A 14,856-nucleotide genomic window follows, 5' to 3' on the forward strand; every position below is an offset into this window, starting at 1 on the left:
CTGGGCTCTCTGGCGACAATCCCCCTCCTATCTGACGCCGTCGCCGTTGTGGACTATGGTTCGTAGCTCGGACTTTGGAAAGAGATTGAGGAAAAAACCAGGAAACTCCTGGAAGTAGCCGAGCCGGGTGATACCGATATTGTCCCGTGTTCCCGGTGGAATTGGAAAGTGTCTTAGGGTGCACCAGTGGCCGTTTGTAATTACTTTGAAACCAAAGCCTTGGCGTGCTGGAATCGTGCACGCACCGGAACACAAAGTCTGGCGTGGAATTTAATCGGACGACTAGAGTACCTCCGGCCATTCAGAGCCTTCCACAAGGGAGAGAGAAGGAGACTCTCGTTCTTCAACTATGCGTAATACCCATAAATCTTGCCGCGCACCAGCCCGAAGGTGGTGTGTGTCACCTTTATGCTGCACGCTAGCAACAGCAGCACCATCAGCATAGTGAGCATAGTGCTAGGACTCCTTCTGCTGCAGTCTTTTGCGTGACATAAGCAAATGAGCTGTGCTTGCTGCTGCTTGTTTGAACCAGCATGAAGGAGGAGGCGGAGGAGGATTGTACATTATATTACATTTTGTTCCGATACCGAAACGTGCGCGCTGGAACGTTGGTCGAGTGAGGGCTGCAGCACTTTCCATTCCAAACGGTAATCAACGATCAATTTATATATATCGCACGGAACTCCTCGCCTTCGCCTTCGCCATCGCCTCGCCTTTTCCCGTTTCCCATTAGCTGTCATGTTTGGCACTATCGAGGGCCTCATGTGCTGCAGCATCGCCAACGCCATTTTTGGGCCCTGGCGTGGAAACGCGCCTGGAAATGGCTTTTCGTTCGCGAACGCGTTCACTTCCTGCTATCGCTAATGCCGCTCCGATCCGAGCGAACCGATAGGGCGCCGGCGCCGCCATACGATCCGATAGCAATTTGGTTGTTGCGGTGCTGTATAAATATGCGTTTGCTGGAAAGCGTGAGATTCGCCTGTCCAGTTTTGGCATCACGGATCATCGCCGCCCCATGACCACCTCAGCGTGATCACATCGTGCGAACAGCGACAGCGACGATTGAAGGAAAACAAATTTTGAAGCTCCCCGGGAGGGGCGGTGTTGTTGTTTGCACTTCCATTTTGGTACAGCTTTTGTAGCGGGCTTCTTAGAGAAGAGATTGGTACGCTGTTGACACTTTTGCGCGCCGGGTTAGTGTGTTTGCCCCTTTTTAGTCGCGTTTGCGTCTTTTTTTGGGGGATTTTGTGCCTTTCGTTTCGCTCGTTACGTCATCGCGTCCAGGCGAAGAGGCCTTCAGTTTCAAGCTGAGAGTTGAAGTGGGCTGCTGCTGCTGGAGTGCTCCAGAGGGGGAGCAAATGTCATCTTCGCGCTCTTTAAGCCTGCGCTTGAGCCACTCGAGCTTCTGTCGTCGTGGCACGGCCGGCCGATAGTCAATCGATTGAGCATTTTGTTTATCCAATTAACCAATCCACGGCATGCCGTTCGTCGCTTGGTCGTACTCGATGGTCGCTGGGTTCCATTACTCAACACACACACTCGGGTGCGCGGACACAACACGTTGTAGGAAATGCATCAAATGGCCGGGTGTGTGATGCTTTTGCCGTCATCTTTTACCGCCAATGATGTAAGAGATGGTGAACGAGCGAAGCAAACATCGTCAGCAGCGCACGACCACGACGACTACGACCTCCTCGATCGTCCTTCAGGCTGTTCGACAGACGTGCGTTCGTTTGTGTGTCCCCAGCGTGTGGTATTGGACAGTAAATACCGGCTGCTTGGTGTACGGTTCGATGGGTGCAAGGTTAACAATCGCGGTGCGCACTCCCTCCCCAAAAATCGTTCGAGAAGATCGCGATCGTGTTTGCCTTGATAATCATCCTCACCTGTTATTTCGATCCGGTGATTGGTCAGAAGCGTACACACACACACACACACACACACACCTTGCACCTTTTTGACTGTTGTTTCCTGCCTTTGACAGACCGCATCAGAGAGAGGTGGAGTCGATGTAGTAACACGTGCCATCGAACCATCGGATCGGTTGGATGCATATAAATCATTCCTCTCGCGTGCGCGTAACACTCCGTGGTGACGTGTGCTCCTGTGTGTCAGATCTGCGGCCAATCTCTGCTTGCTTGCTTGCTTGCTGGCAGCCCTTTGCCCTCCGAACCGAAACTGGGACAAACCCTCACCACCTCAAACCCCACCGCCTCACTCGCAAACGGGACCACCCGTGGTATCTGGTAGATAGTGGAGATGAATTAGGAGATTTAAAGAGAAAAAGCGCGCGTTAAAAGCGCACACACCGCGAGGTGATAGGTCTATTAAGTGCTTCCTACCACCCTCTCGAGCCCTCGAGGTCAGTGGTGCGTCGGGTTGATGGTTTCAGCAGCGATTATCCAACGTCCAGCGTCGTGGGGTCCATCGAGAGCTACCTGAAGGCGATTTGGGAAGGTTCTCCATTGGGTCAGAAGCGGACCATGGATCTAGATATCTATTTCTAGCGCCCGACCGGGGAAGGGTGAATGCATTACATTAATCTTAACTTAACAACCACAGCCCCTTTCCCCCCGGTCCAGCCCGTCAGTAGCGGTGCAGGTGTATTGTATTAGAAGGGGCCGAAGCTAAAGAGCGAAAGAGAGAGAGAGGGCGTGATTCGTTGTTTAATTCATTATTTCATGGTTTATCAGGGACCTTTTTTAGGGGGCGAGGGAGGAAGGAACTAGAATTGGGCAGGTACCGTAAATCTGTCACCGTCATGGTCCCGTTGTCTGAATGACTTATAGCATGGCGTACGGTGGCCGACGGTACTCTAGCGGTACTTCTCCCGTGGGGGGCGGGGAGTGCCATGCTCTGTAAGGCAATAATGTTGTGCCACAGTAACGCACGTGAGTTGTTTAGAGCTAGAAAACACACGATCCCCGTCCGTACATAGAGTGTTGGCATAGTGACGCGCCTCACGCGCCTTGTTCGTTCGTTCGTGACGATAATTGCGGGGTAGATTCAATTAATTCGAAAATGCGCTCCCTCATTACCATATACCGCGTCTGGCCTGGAGTGACGGTGTGTTCTGTCTTGTGTAATTGTGGAACACCACGATCACGACGGGAGGGGGGCTTGAGGCATATCAACATAAAATACCAGAAATGGCATTGGCAGGTTGGTACAAAAGTGTTTTGCACTTTGTAACCGAACCAAACGCTCACGCCGTGCGCTGAGCATAGAATTGAGATCTCACCTTAGACCCGGGGACACCCACCGATCGCGCAGAGATCACGGTATCGTCACTGGATCTTTGGTCACACATTATCGAGCTTTGGCGCCGAGCACGAGCTTCCTCTGGTGGGAGCGAAGAGAAGAAGGTGTCTTTGTCTTGACACAAATGGGGTCTCCATTTCACGCGGATCGTGCCGTGTCGCCAGTGTGCTTCCCATGCGTCGTTGATCGTTGAATTGGAGCACATGAGCTGATCGAATTGACAGCAGCAGTGTGTCAGGTCTGGAATGTGCAGACTAGGAGCAGTGGTTTCCCGAGTTCTCTAGTGCTCTGTTTGATGTAAATAAGTACACTAAACGGCATTAGAATATGGTGACTGAGAGCGTCTATTGAACATTGTATTAACCAATTGTTGACTATGTTTTAATCTATCTCTTTTTGACAATTTGATTTAACTTCATATTTAGTTTGTGTTTTATCTATTTGTCTTGATCTTGTAGATGAAATTATAGTGTCTATTAATTGTTTTGCTACTTTATTTAGTCACTTATAAGACTAAGATTCATTTAACAAATAGAATACATATCTTTCGGAGTACATTTACATCAACTGCCGTATGCCCGGGTAACTGGAGAACAGTTTCACCTTCACTATCCTCCGATGACGCCGCCTGGCACAACGACGATGAATAGCGCCAGTCGTTTCGCAGTTGGGCGTATTTTAGGTGGGCAATTATTTAGCTGAACTACACAAAACCTGTCTACCAGAGTCGCATGGGGGGCTAGTGTGTCTGTGTGTGTAATATGAGACGCGGCAACCTACCTGCTTCTCCACAAGCTACACGGTGCAAGCCACGGTTGCTACGGTTCCGTCACACGATCACCTGGCTGCCCGATTTAGGAGTTTCGAGTTCGCCTGCTGTTCCCAGCCGTGTGCATGCAAATATACTTTGCGTGTCTCGAGCATAAGCTAGGCGAGGCGAAAGGCTGCCGGCTTGGAATCCAAAATATGTTTTGTTTTGCATTTGAAGGAGGCGGGGAGGAGGGCGCCTTCACCGGTGACCGATAATGTAGTGTGTGCGCAGCCCCGTGTGTTGTTGTACCACTTTCTGGTTCGCCATTTTTCGTTTGCCCTTGGCCCACGGTGGCCGGGCGATGACGATGACGAGGAGGATGGTGGTGGTGCGCAATTCGGAAGCATACGTGAAAGCGGCGGCGATCTCGATTTTCTGCGAGAAATTTTCCTTTTTCCATCGAGCGCCCGAAAGAGCGGTGCTCGCGCGAATGGGAGAAGGTCGCAAGGCGCTTGACGTCAGTAGGGCGGCTAGGTCACGAAATCTGCTTTATCCTTCTCGGGTTCCTTTTGCGGCGCGAGCTTCAATAGTGGAAACTCCAGCGAATGTGGGTCGACCAGAGTTGGACCAAGAAATGATTTTGCGACAGTTTAATCCTCGACAGAATCCTTGCAATACTGCTAGAGACACATTAAGTTCTGAAGAAGCTAACAGCAACACCAGTACAACCATATGAGCCGCAAGGACATATCCTCTCGCGATGACGCGGTGTATTTGTGAAGCAACAAAAGCTTTTAACGTCGAAGGACTTTGCAACATCACTCGTATAGTTCGATCGGCATTCATCGCGCACACCTGGGACGAAGTGACTTCGAATGCTCTCCATAACTGATTTGGAAGCGGGAACTATCCACTTCGGCGTGTAAGTGAAAGGAATGGACTTTGCCGGCGTTGAAACCATGTGTGCCGCCAGCCAAAAGGGCTTGTTGCTGGTGGGAGATTGTTGTTTGGGTGGTCTCCAGCTGGCCCCCTTCCATCGATGTGCGCGGTCGGTGTTGGCCCCTCAAGGCTTCTCTCATTTCACTGGACTGTATCGGAGCTGTGGACGAAGAAAGTCAATCGGCTAACGCTTTTGCGATCGGTGGTGGAAAGTGTTGTGACCAGGCAGGGGGATGACCTTGAAGTACCTGCACCAGCTGGACCGTCGTGTAGTTTGCGATCCGATTTCAATCAATTAAAAGTGAAATTCTTCTCCTTTGGGTTGCTTCCGGTTCGACAAGCTCTCACGTTGCAAGATAGAGGAACGTGGACGTGCCCGCAATCCAGTCACCTTGCTGTTAAGACCTTGCCCCGGGGCACCATCAGACCAGACCACGCTGCCGCAGCTCTCGATTACCCGATAAGGCAAGGTTGTAGCAGCGGCTGCTACCACTACCAGCGCGTACGTTTGGTCAAGCGAAATGAATCATAAAACTGGAGACATACTAAGTCAAACGTGTGTGAGACGCGTGACACATCGCCACGAGCCACAATCCGCGGAATAACCAACGGTCGTCGGTGGTAGTAGTGATCGCGGATCGCCAAATTTGCTTCACGCAAACTAGTCACAAGGTCACACGTTGGAGATCCGCGAATAGCCACTCCAACAACGTGTGGTGACAATGCGCACACACACACACACAGCTATGATGGAGTGAGATGAATGAGTTAAAGCGTGGGGCACGAACACCTGCTCACACCCCTTCTGGTGAGCCACGCTGTAAACCTGTTTTCCCTCATTTTCCTTTCAATCATCGGCGGATCCGTCGCCGATCCTCCCGCCGAGGTCATGACGACGAGATGGGTGGGGGTGTTGTGGATGGGTGCTGGATGTAACATCATTATGATTAGCTAATTTTCCGACATTCATTTAACACCCCCGCCCCGGTGGTGCTCGTCGCTAATTGAGCTCTCGCGGTGAGGTCTCGCTTGGCCAGACATTGAGGCCCGACGACGGCGATGATGCCGATAAGTGGTCGTTGTCCGCCTCCTGGGCCCTGGGACCGGCGCAGAGGCATCATGATAACTCATGCTGCTACAGCATCGCCTTGAGCCTTGACCGAGCGATCGATGAGTGGCGACGAGACACCAGACACTACTAGACGAGTCGAGTTGTAATGAGTCGTCGATCCGCAATGCGCGCGCCCGCGTTCGCGACTAAGTGGATGTGCGTAAGGTCTCAGCCCATTACGGAGGACCCCCTTCCTCCCTGCCTGCCTGATTGCTTACCTCATTTCGCGGCACTGCCACTGCCACTTGGCTTAATCATATGCAGCATGATCGGAGATCGCCGGATCGAACAATCTGGCAACAGATGTTCGCGGTACGCGCCCGGGAGAGAGGAGCTGATCATAAGCAAAACATGTGAGTCGCATACTGTGTTATTGTGTGTCTGGGGCGTAGCCGTACTTTTCGGCGCCGCGTTTTTATCGCGACGAGACACCGATTTCACGGACTGCTCGCCGACTCGTTGGCCAACGCATCAGCATGATTGGGGGCGACCGTGGGCTGCAGCACGCGCGTGCTGCATATAATGCTGCTGTTCGGAATCGCGGCGCACACACCACTGCTTTGTGGTTCGATAATTGTACATTTAAATTGAGGATCAATTTCGTAATTGGAATAGATTAAGCAGCATTAGCGGGGCGAGAGCGATCGAGCATTACGTGGGCTTCGATGCGAAGGTGTATATGTTGCGATCATCTTGTTGGGAAGGAGTATCTATGAGGGTTTTGGTTGTTACGGTAGCCCCCAACATGGTGGCCAGTATCCAGGTTTGTCCTCGAGTTTGAAGTCTCTTTCCAAAACTGGGTCGAAACGCCTCAAATCGTCGATCGTCGGAGAAGATCTTCTTCCAAAATTCATGTCAGCCCTCTCGTTAGCTCGTTATGTAGTCACTTCACGTTAGTTCACCTACACTAGTGCGCGTGCGCTCTAGAACTGGCTGCATGTCGTTACCCCACAGAAAAGGCTACACTTACAATGGAGGAGTCACTTGTGTGAGGCTGATTGGGTAATTGTTTGTGGGCTACGTCGTTTTGTAGGCCACTGACCGGTGGTTGGCGTTGCTAAATGGAGTCCCTCTCGTGAGGTGCGGCTGCGTCAAGTAGTGTTGGCTGTTGGTGGCACCCTTTAGCGGACACGTCGCATGCGCCGCAAGCGTACACTGAACTCACTGACCGGGTGGTGGGCCCGATTTCGAACCAAGTAACATGCCTGGGTGTCGAAAACCTGTCAGCTGGTGCGGTGCAGAGACCAGCTATCGGAAAATCTCCTTGAAATTCCCACATTCCCGTGGCGAACGATTAACAAATACTCGTGGCCCCTGGGACTCGGTCGTCGTCGATCGGTCGGTTGGTGGCTCTGGTCGGAATTTTCGGGGTTAGGACCTAGTGGACAGGCCACTGGACATTCTTGTCGTCAACCGAGCATCCAGACGTGCTGCTGCAGCTAGCGAAATCACCTTTCGCCGGTGCTATGTGACCGAAAACCTGTTCCCCATCCTTTGGGAGAGAGAGACCGAGGAGCTGGAAGTTAGTTAGCACCGAACCCACCCCCGACCCCGCTGTACGGTGACCTCGCGCGTCAATTATGGTCAATATGGCATTTTCGCTGCCGGAGATCGGTTGCATCCTTCGGCGTTTCTTTGATGTCCGGAGACTGTCCGAGGTGCGCCAAGCATCCGAGGTTATTGCGGGTGGTAATCAGTCGAGTTGGGGTCGAAAAATGGGGGTGATTTTGGGTTGGGGCGTTGGAGGGTGCAGGCGCCATTAGGCTGATTAGTGCCATCGATTGTGCGCCCCGTGCAGCGAAGGGTAAATTGTTTGTCTAATGGAGAAACTGTCTAGAGATGATTGGAAAATGTATGTAATTTAGTTATATTAGATTTAAGCGTTACATGGAGGTAATTTTCTGGAAATGGGAAAAAGGAGTCTCGGTGTCTTTTTCTGTAATGAAACATTTACTTCCTTTAATAAAATTAGGAAATGCTAAAAACAAATTTAAAAATCTGTTCAACTAGTGTATAATACAACAACTAAAATGATAGCAAATTTATAAAACCGATAAACAGTACAAAATGAGCAAATCTTAAACAGGTATGCTACTAAACAAGCAATAATGCGATCGTTTCTGTAAAATACGTTTAATCAATGCAGTTAATTAGACCTTCCCCAGGAAACCGAATATGGACACACGCTTTATACTAATAGCACTTCCATGTTCGTTCCTCTATCTAATGCTATTTGCATTTCTCAACGTCTACTCATCAAATCCCCTCTCCTCATCGAGTTGCTGATGACTACTACCGCACTGGCTGAAGTGTGTGACTGACTGTCGCGATTCCCGAGAAACAAAAGCGTGTTTTGCTAAGCAACTAATACGCCGCCGCTTCCACCTTCCTTTCGCGATCGCGAACTGTCGACCGCGCGCACTTTCTTCCTCGGGAGCCTCGAGGGCGCAACTCAGGAACAGAGAGGATCGCGCGCAGGCTCGCGGTGGGTGATCGCGACAATTATGGCCGCACTGCTTCTCCACTCGCCACGGTCTCGCGCTTGCCTGACTCACTAAACCAACCGGCACGCACCGTATCCGGCGTTAAGGAACATTCCATTCCGGCAACTACTACACCGCGACGATGCCTCCGGATGAGCCCTAGACGCCTCTTCTTCTTCTTGACGGACAACTGCGTCTGTCGGCCTACGCGAGATAACACAAAGCGCAAGGAGAAAAACAAAAAGCAGAAGCAGAAAAAACAGTTGGGAGACTCCGTGACCGGCCGGGCCGTGGCCGTCCTCCGACACCGGAGTGCCATCTCGGAAAAGTATTTCGAATTTTAATTTGAATCGTACGCGCGGGAATGCCGATGTCTCCCGGAGGGGGTTGTGAGTGTTGGATCGGATTCATGCGAAGGAGAAGAGTGTTTGGACACTGTGGTGCCCTCTGTTGCGTGCGTTTTTCTTATCGCGAGCCCGCGCGAGCGTGCGCGCGTCACTGTCAACTGTCACTACCGTGCAGCACGCTACTAACCAGAGAGCCAGCGAGCCAGTTGGCGGCTGTCAGCGAAATCCATTCCTCCAAAGGGTGCTCCTCTTCACGGAGATGATGTGCGAACCGCCTATACTTTCCAGACGGTTAGCTCCGGTCGCTGGTGGCGCAGATCATCAGCGATACGCCAGTGCGTCGACTGGTGGGTGCCCAGCGATCTGGCGATCTGGCGTGGAATTTCACTTTCGATTTAATGCCTCAGCATCATCCCCTAAGGAGGGATGATATTGTCGCTAACTCGCTAACCAGCTGGCAGGAGATCAAAGAGAATCTCGGAAGCTTTTTGCTTAAAATGTTCCCCCCGGGGGCGCGAAATGAACGCGAAGCGACGCGGAGTTGAATTTGTTTTCCTTCAAAAGTTCCAACTTTGTCATGTTGCTCGGAGGGGTAGGTCGGATTGGGGAAGAAGGGGTGGGGTGCATGTTTCGTTTCAAATGCTGCAATTTATTTGCTTCTCCCGCTTCAACACGTTCGTTATGTGTTTACGCGGTGGCAGAAACACAAAACACGATGTTTCACTTCACGATGTCGTCGTCGTCGTCGTCGCTGGCATCTTGTTGCTGCTACTGTGGCGGTCTATGCGTCACGGTTACAGAGGGAGCACTGAGCACGGAGTGGTAGTGGAGCCACTTCGGAAGTCTACTTCAAAGAGCTGCTGATTTGCTGATGGTTAGTGTCTCTGAGCCTGAGGGTGATGACGGTGGCCAACAATCCATGAAATGATTTTAATGATGGGATCGTGTTTCGGGAAGCGTCTGCCTTGGGGTTGCTCCTGCGACGCTTCTTTGAAAGATTCCCGATGCAAATTGACCCACTCCGAATGCATCAATCTTTATGGTAAGACCTAAGACGCGAAGACGCGCTCTAATGCTGTCTTGTCGTCAAATTGTTGCGAGTGTTTGCTTTGACCGCTCTGAAAGGGTCTCGTCTCCTCTCGGTAGGAGGGAGACACGATGCGCGTTGGCCGCTGTCTGTCAGTGCGCGAAACGCATTGCGAGCACGTGAAATGCGAAACGAGGTATTTCGAGCCCTAAGACGCGCTGCTCCGATCCGATGGAAGGGCGTCATCTTCATCATCTCGCCCATCATTGTGTGCTCATCGGACGCGCGATTACCGTTGTAGGCGAATTTGACGCAAAACCTGACGCCATCGCCAATGTGTTGACTTTAGAGAGTGCCCACGGAATGCAGCATGCAGCATGCGAGCTCCTGCGAGTGCGCTCGCAGTGCGTGAAGTGATTTGTTACTCGACGTCGACCGTAGACGATGTGGCACAAGATGCGGGGCGCGATCGTGTGACTCATTAGACTCGCGGCAGAGACTGTTAATCCGTTCCCTGTGCTTGGGGGCAAGTGCAAGCGATCGCCGGGGTGTGTCTCGCTTCCTTCGCTTCCAGAAACTGTCCTCTGCTGGTTGATCGCTGATGCGGGATGGGGATGACTAAAAATAAATTCCCCTCCCCATCCCAAATCAACCGACAGGCTTCACGCGATGGAGCGATCAAGTAGAGGGACCATTCGGGAAAGCATGAGCCCGAGATTGAGATTGAGATTGAGTTTGAGGGCGCACGTCGTTAAGAACTTTATTTGCATTTTCCACTTGATTTTATGGATGCCCTCGGAAAGTGCATGGGGAGTGGCAGCAAATGGCTACATAAAACCACGAGAGGCGATGCTGGTGAGAGTAGTCTGTGTGATGGGCGCCACTAGAGTTCGTTATAATAAACGATCGATCGTCGAGCGTATGGTGCGAATCATCACCCCCCTTGGGGTAGTGAAATGGTAAACCCAAATAAACAAGAATGTATGGCGATAAATTCTGAAATCGAATCCGGCTTCTGGGATTGTAGTAGCAGCTTTAAAATTGGATGAAAACGTGATCGATCAATGTGGATCAGACGTGGAAATAGAAAGAGGGAAATCAAATACCCAGAATAGACCAGAATGTGGCCTCGGACCCTCGGATCGGACCGGCCCGACTTCAACAGACTTGAATAAGTTGCTGACCATGATTGACGCTACCGGAAAACACTCGCGCGCGCCGATTCGATCGCCGCTCTCATGGTACGAGACTCCGAGCGAATCGATGATCTATGACAGACCGGGCCGCAGACCAGACCGGGAAGTAATTTAAATCTTCCGACAAGTGATTCGATATCCGTCGATCTGTCGATCCGGGCAGGTTGATAATGTCTACCACACGGCCCAGACGCTGGCGAAAGCAGCAGCGAGCGAGAACCGCGTGCCTTTCTCTCTCTCTCTCCCAGAATGTGCGTCCGGACTTCGGAAACTTGGATTTGAGCTCGCGATTTGTCAACTCGCAGCGACAGCAGGCGGTATGATGGTGGTTACTCAAGCGGAAGACGGGTAGTCCGGAACATCCGGAGCGAATGCTGGGTAGGATCACTGCTTCGGCTCCAATTTCATGACGAGAACTGCGTCCACGGCGACGAGCTAGCTAGCTAGCTAGCTAGTCCCGTGTTCTTACTGCCGGCGACTGACTGGCGAGTGCTATTTTTGTGCGTTCCATGGCGCTGGCGTTCGCCGCAGTCCAGAGCCGAGTTGGAGTGTGGATGCGTTGGTCGGTGTCGGTCGGTGCAGCATTACAGCATTAGCCGTCCATTTGATCTGTTCGATCGTGTGTTCGCGCTCTTGATTCGCGCGTGTTACATAGTTTGAGTGTTTGTTTTTGTTGTTGACATTCTGTATTCTGTAAGATCGTCATTGATCTCCTAGTGTTTTGACCTTTAACTAATTTTCCCGTTTCCCTTTTCTTTTGTTTGCAGATTTTCCAACGTTTGAAAATATTCATCTTGTGGTGCGTAGAGCGTGAGTGCGGTTTTGCGCGCGAAGCAGACGCCATGTCGCAGAATTGCCTCCGAAACGCACCCAGCGTGCCGCTGGTCCACTTCTTATGCTAGTAAGAGGCTTGGAGCCAAGCGTTAAACAGGCGTAAGCGAGCAGCGGGCTCCCGGAGTGTGTACCGGAGAGGAATAGAATTGCCCGGACCCCGGACCAAACGTGGACGAAACAAATCCTCTGGGCATCATGAAACCTCCCACGAGCACCACCGATATGCCAGCAATCAACAGCACCGGTCGGCCAACGTCGTTACTGGCATCGCCGGTGACAAGCTCGAGCATTGTACAAAGTAGCGCTAACGTAGGCATAAGTGGAACTGGCAGCGGAACGGGAGGTAGCGGTGGGTTGTCCAGTGCTAGCGGAAGCAGTACGACCACACCGACCCATTCCGCCCCCAATGGTAGCGGAAGCGGTGCTGGACAGGGATCGTCCACCGTTAGCAGCAGCAGCAACAGTCCGAGTTGCTTCATCAAACCTTCGCTTTCGCTGAACTCGCTGCCCCCACAAGGACCGCAGGAAGCATCGGAAATGGCCCAACACCGACTGCGCATCGATCGTCCGTATAACAGTTTGAAGGTAAGCAGCCGAACTGGGCCAGAGCATTCCGATGAGCACGATACTGATTCGATTTCTTTTCCGCTGTTTTGTAGAAAAAACGTGATACGGAGCGAGAACTGTGGCGTCGTTCGTGGGGCAGTGGCCATAGCCATAGTTCGTGCAGCCTGCAGAGCAGCACCACTAACACGGGACTCGGAAAGGACGATTTCTGGGCGGCACTGCAGACGAACTACAACTTCATAATGGACACGAACCTGTTGGACAGTTGTCGGGAGGCACGCGGTGAAATCGGTGAAGGTCCCGTCTTCCGGGATGATTACGAGGGAGATGTCAACTGTTGCCGGAAGGTAAGGCAACCTCGACGTCCTCGAGGACCAATCAATCGATCGATCGGTTGCCGCTAATGTGGCATTTTGCTACTCAATTTTTAGGCCTTATTCAAACCAATGCAAACGCATCGCTTCTATGGCGATCCGCGGTTGCTACGCCAGTGGATCAGGGAGATGGAGAACCGGGTGGCCCGAGTGCCGTCGGTGACGGAAACTAAGAGACTGAACATCGAGCAGCTACAGAAGCTGGCAGTGGATCACGGGGTGAGTAGCGACGGCGGTGATGATGGGCGCGCCACCGGGACGCGTGTTACGAAGAGGCACTCAAAGCGAAGGAGGAACGCCATCGGTTCACCCGTTTCTTCGTTCCTCCAGTACGGACGAACGGTGCAACGGTGAAGGGATGGGATGGAGAGAGGTTTAAAAATAGCTTCCCGTGGAATGCGAGAGCATACTGGGGGGACGATGCTGCTGCTGTCCCATTAGTGACGACTGATGATGGTAGCTTCCGATTGCCGCGAGTCGCGAGCATCTCCGGTTCTCCACGTTCTGGGCGAGCGCAAAACATCATCAATTGTGTGTTTGTGTGCGACGTTCATTAAGTTCATCACCTTTTTGGCGGATACTTTCATGAAACATAGTTGGGGCTTATTTAATGAACTCATAGTTCGATTTATGTTCTGTTTTCGTCTTTTAGGTCAGAACATGATAGTTCGATGAACGTTGTTTCCGGCAACAGATCGGTCGTTTTTGGATCGGAACATATTGCATCCATCACTTGCGGGTTGCGAAATGCGCTTTACAACCTTTCCTGTCGACAGTTTGCTGTCCGGAATATGTGTTGAGCTTGTTTACTCTACGGATACAACGACCACTTCGTGGTGGTGATCCAATTTGAAATATTGACAAATATGTTGCGTTGGAAGAAACCCGTGTGTTAGCAAATGAAAATGGGGCCTTTCCAGCATCTCCATCGACCGTTTTGGATGTGAGAAACTGTTAACCGTCGGCCATCAGTGTCGGTTTCGGATGTTCCCTCCCTATCTCGGACCTCAGTGATGAAATCGCGTTGAAATGTAAACCTCATATGCCGCGTGTTTTGAAGGCTATTAAACTGCCAGAACGGAGGGCCATGTCATCTTCGCATCGGTGGGTGGGTAGGTGGTGTAATATATGATATGGTGGGATTAGTGTACGCTTTTCTCATCCTCGCGGTCGGTGATTGAGAGATTGAGCGGCATGATGGATGGTGACGTTGATTGGTGGAAAGACTGACAAATGGCGGCTTTTGGTTTGGCCGGTCGTGTTAACATACTTCCAACAAGTGCGTCGAGTGGGCTGTTGTTTCGTGTTAATGTGGAAAGCGGCCAACTCTCTTTTATCCAGCTGCATCAGGATACATTGATGCATAAAGCGTGTGGGAATATTCCACCATAAAACCGCTATTTTTAGAAAAAATGCATTTTGTATGGATAGGGAGCAATAGTCAGGCATCGTAGAACGTGATTTATCTGGTTTATTATCCATATTTTAGTTGCAAACACTCAAGGCAGCCGATCGAGGATCTTTTGATCTGTTTTTTTTTTTAGTGAATGCTGTCAGTGGAGTCGACGCTGACAGCATGGCGTCATTGACAGCATTCGTGAAACGCCTGAAGGTATGCAAAACGCAACACACGCCTTTTCACGCACAATTTTTGATCCGCTCGAAATGTTGGACCAATCGAGCAGTTTCAAAACTTCGCTTTGGATTTTCAGAAAAACCCATACTCCTTTTTTTTAAAAAAGAAATATTTATAGCTTTATTTTCATGGGTTTACAGCTTTATTTTCACTTAATTTCTGTTGAATAAACTCACTTGTGGGTGGGTACTCCAGTGCCAGCCAAAAGGAAAGCGAGTTTTTCCTAAAACAAATCCTGGATTACTGAAACTCAGGCTATCTGAAAGTGAATCTTGCAAAGATACAGTTTTAAGGGTCTCTTAGACACTTATTTACTTACTTACTTATTAA

The 14,856-nt window shown here is 51.0% G+C and overlaps 1 protein-coding gene across 2 annotated transcripts in view; it reads left to right on the forward strand.

Annotated features, from left to right (window-relative positions):
• LOC125952875 (klarsicht protein) overlaps nt 1-14,856 on the forward strand; it is a 170,477-nt gene that overhangs the window by 47,174 nt on the left and 108,447 nt on the right. For both annotated transcript variants that reach the window (XM_049682617.1, XM_049682618.1), the window contains exons 2-4: nt 11,883-12,534; nt 12,609-12,863; nt 12,948-13,109. In XM_049682617.1, the coding sequence (XP_049538574.1) occupies nt 12,145-12,534; nt 12,609-12,863; nt 12,948-13,109 (807 nt within the window). In that variant the 5' untranslated portion in view covers nt 11,883-12,144. The remainder of the gene's footprint in view (nt 1-11,882; nt 12,535-12,608; nt 12,864-12,947; nt 13,110-14,856) is intronic.

Source organism: Anopheles darlingi, chromosome 2 (assembly GCF_943734745.1).
Source record: "Anopheles darlingi chromosome 2, idAnoDarlMG_H_01, whole genome shotgun sequence".
In the NCBI taxonomy this organism is placed as follows: domain Eukaryota; kingdom Metazoa; phylum Arthropoda; class Insecta; order Diptera; family Culicidae; genus Anopheles; species Anopheles darlingi.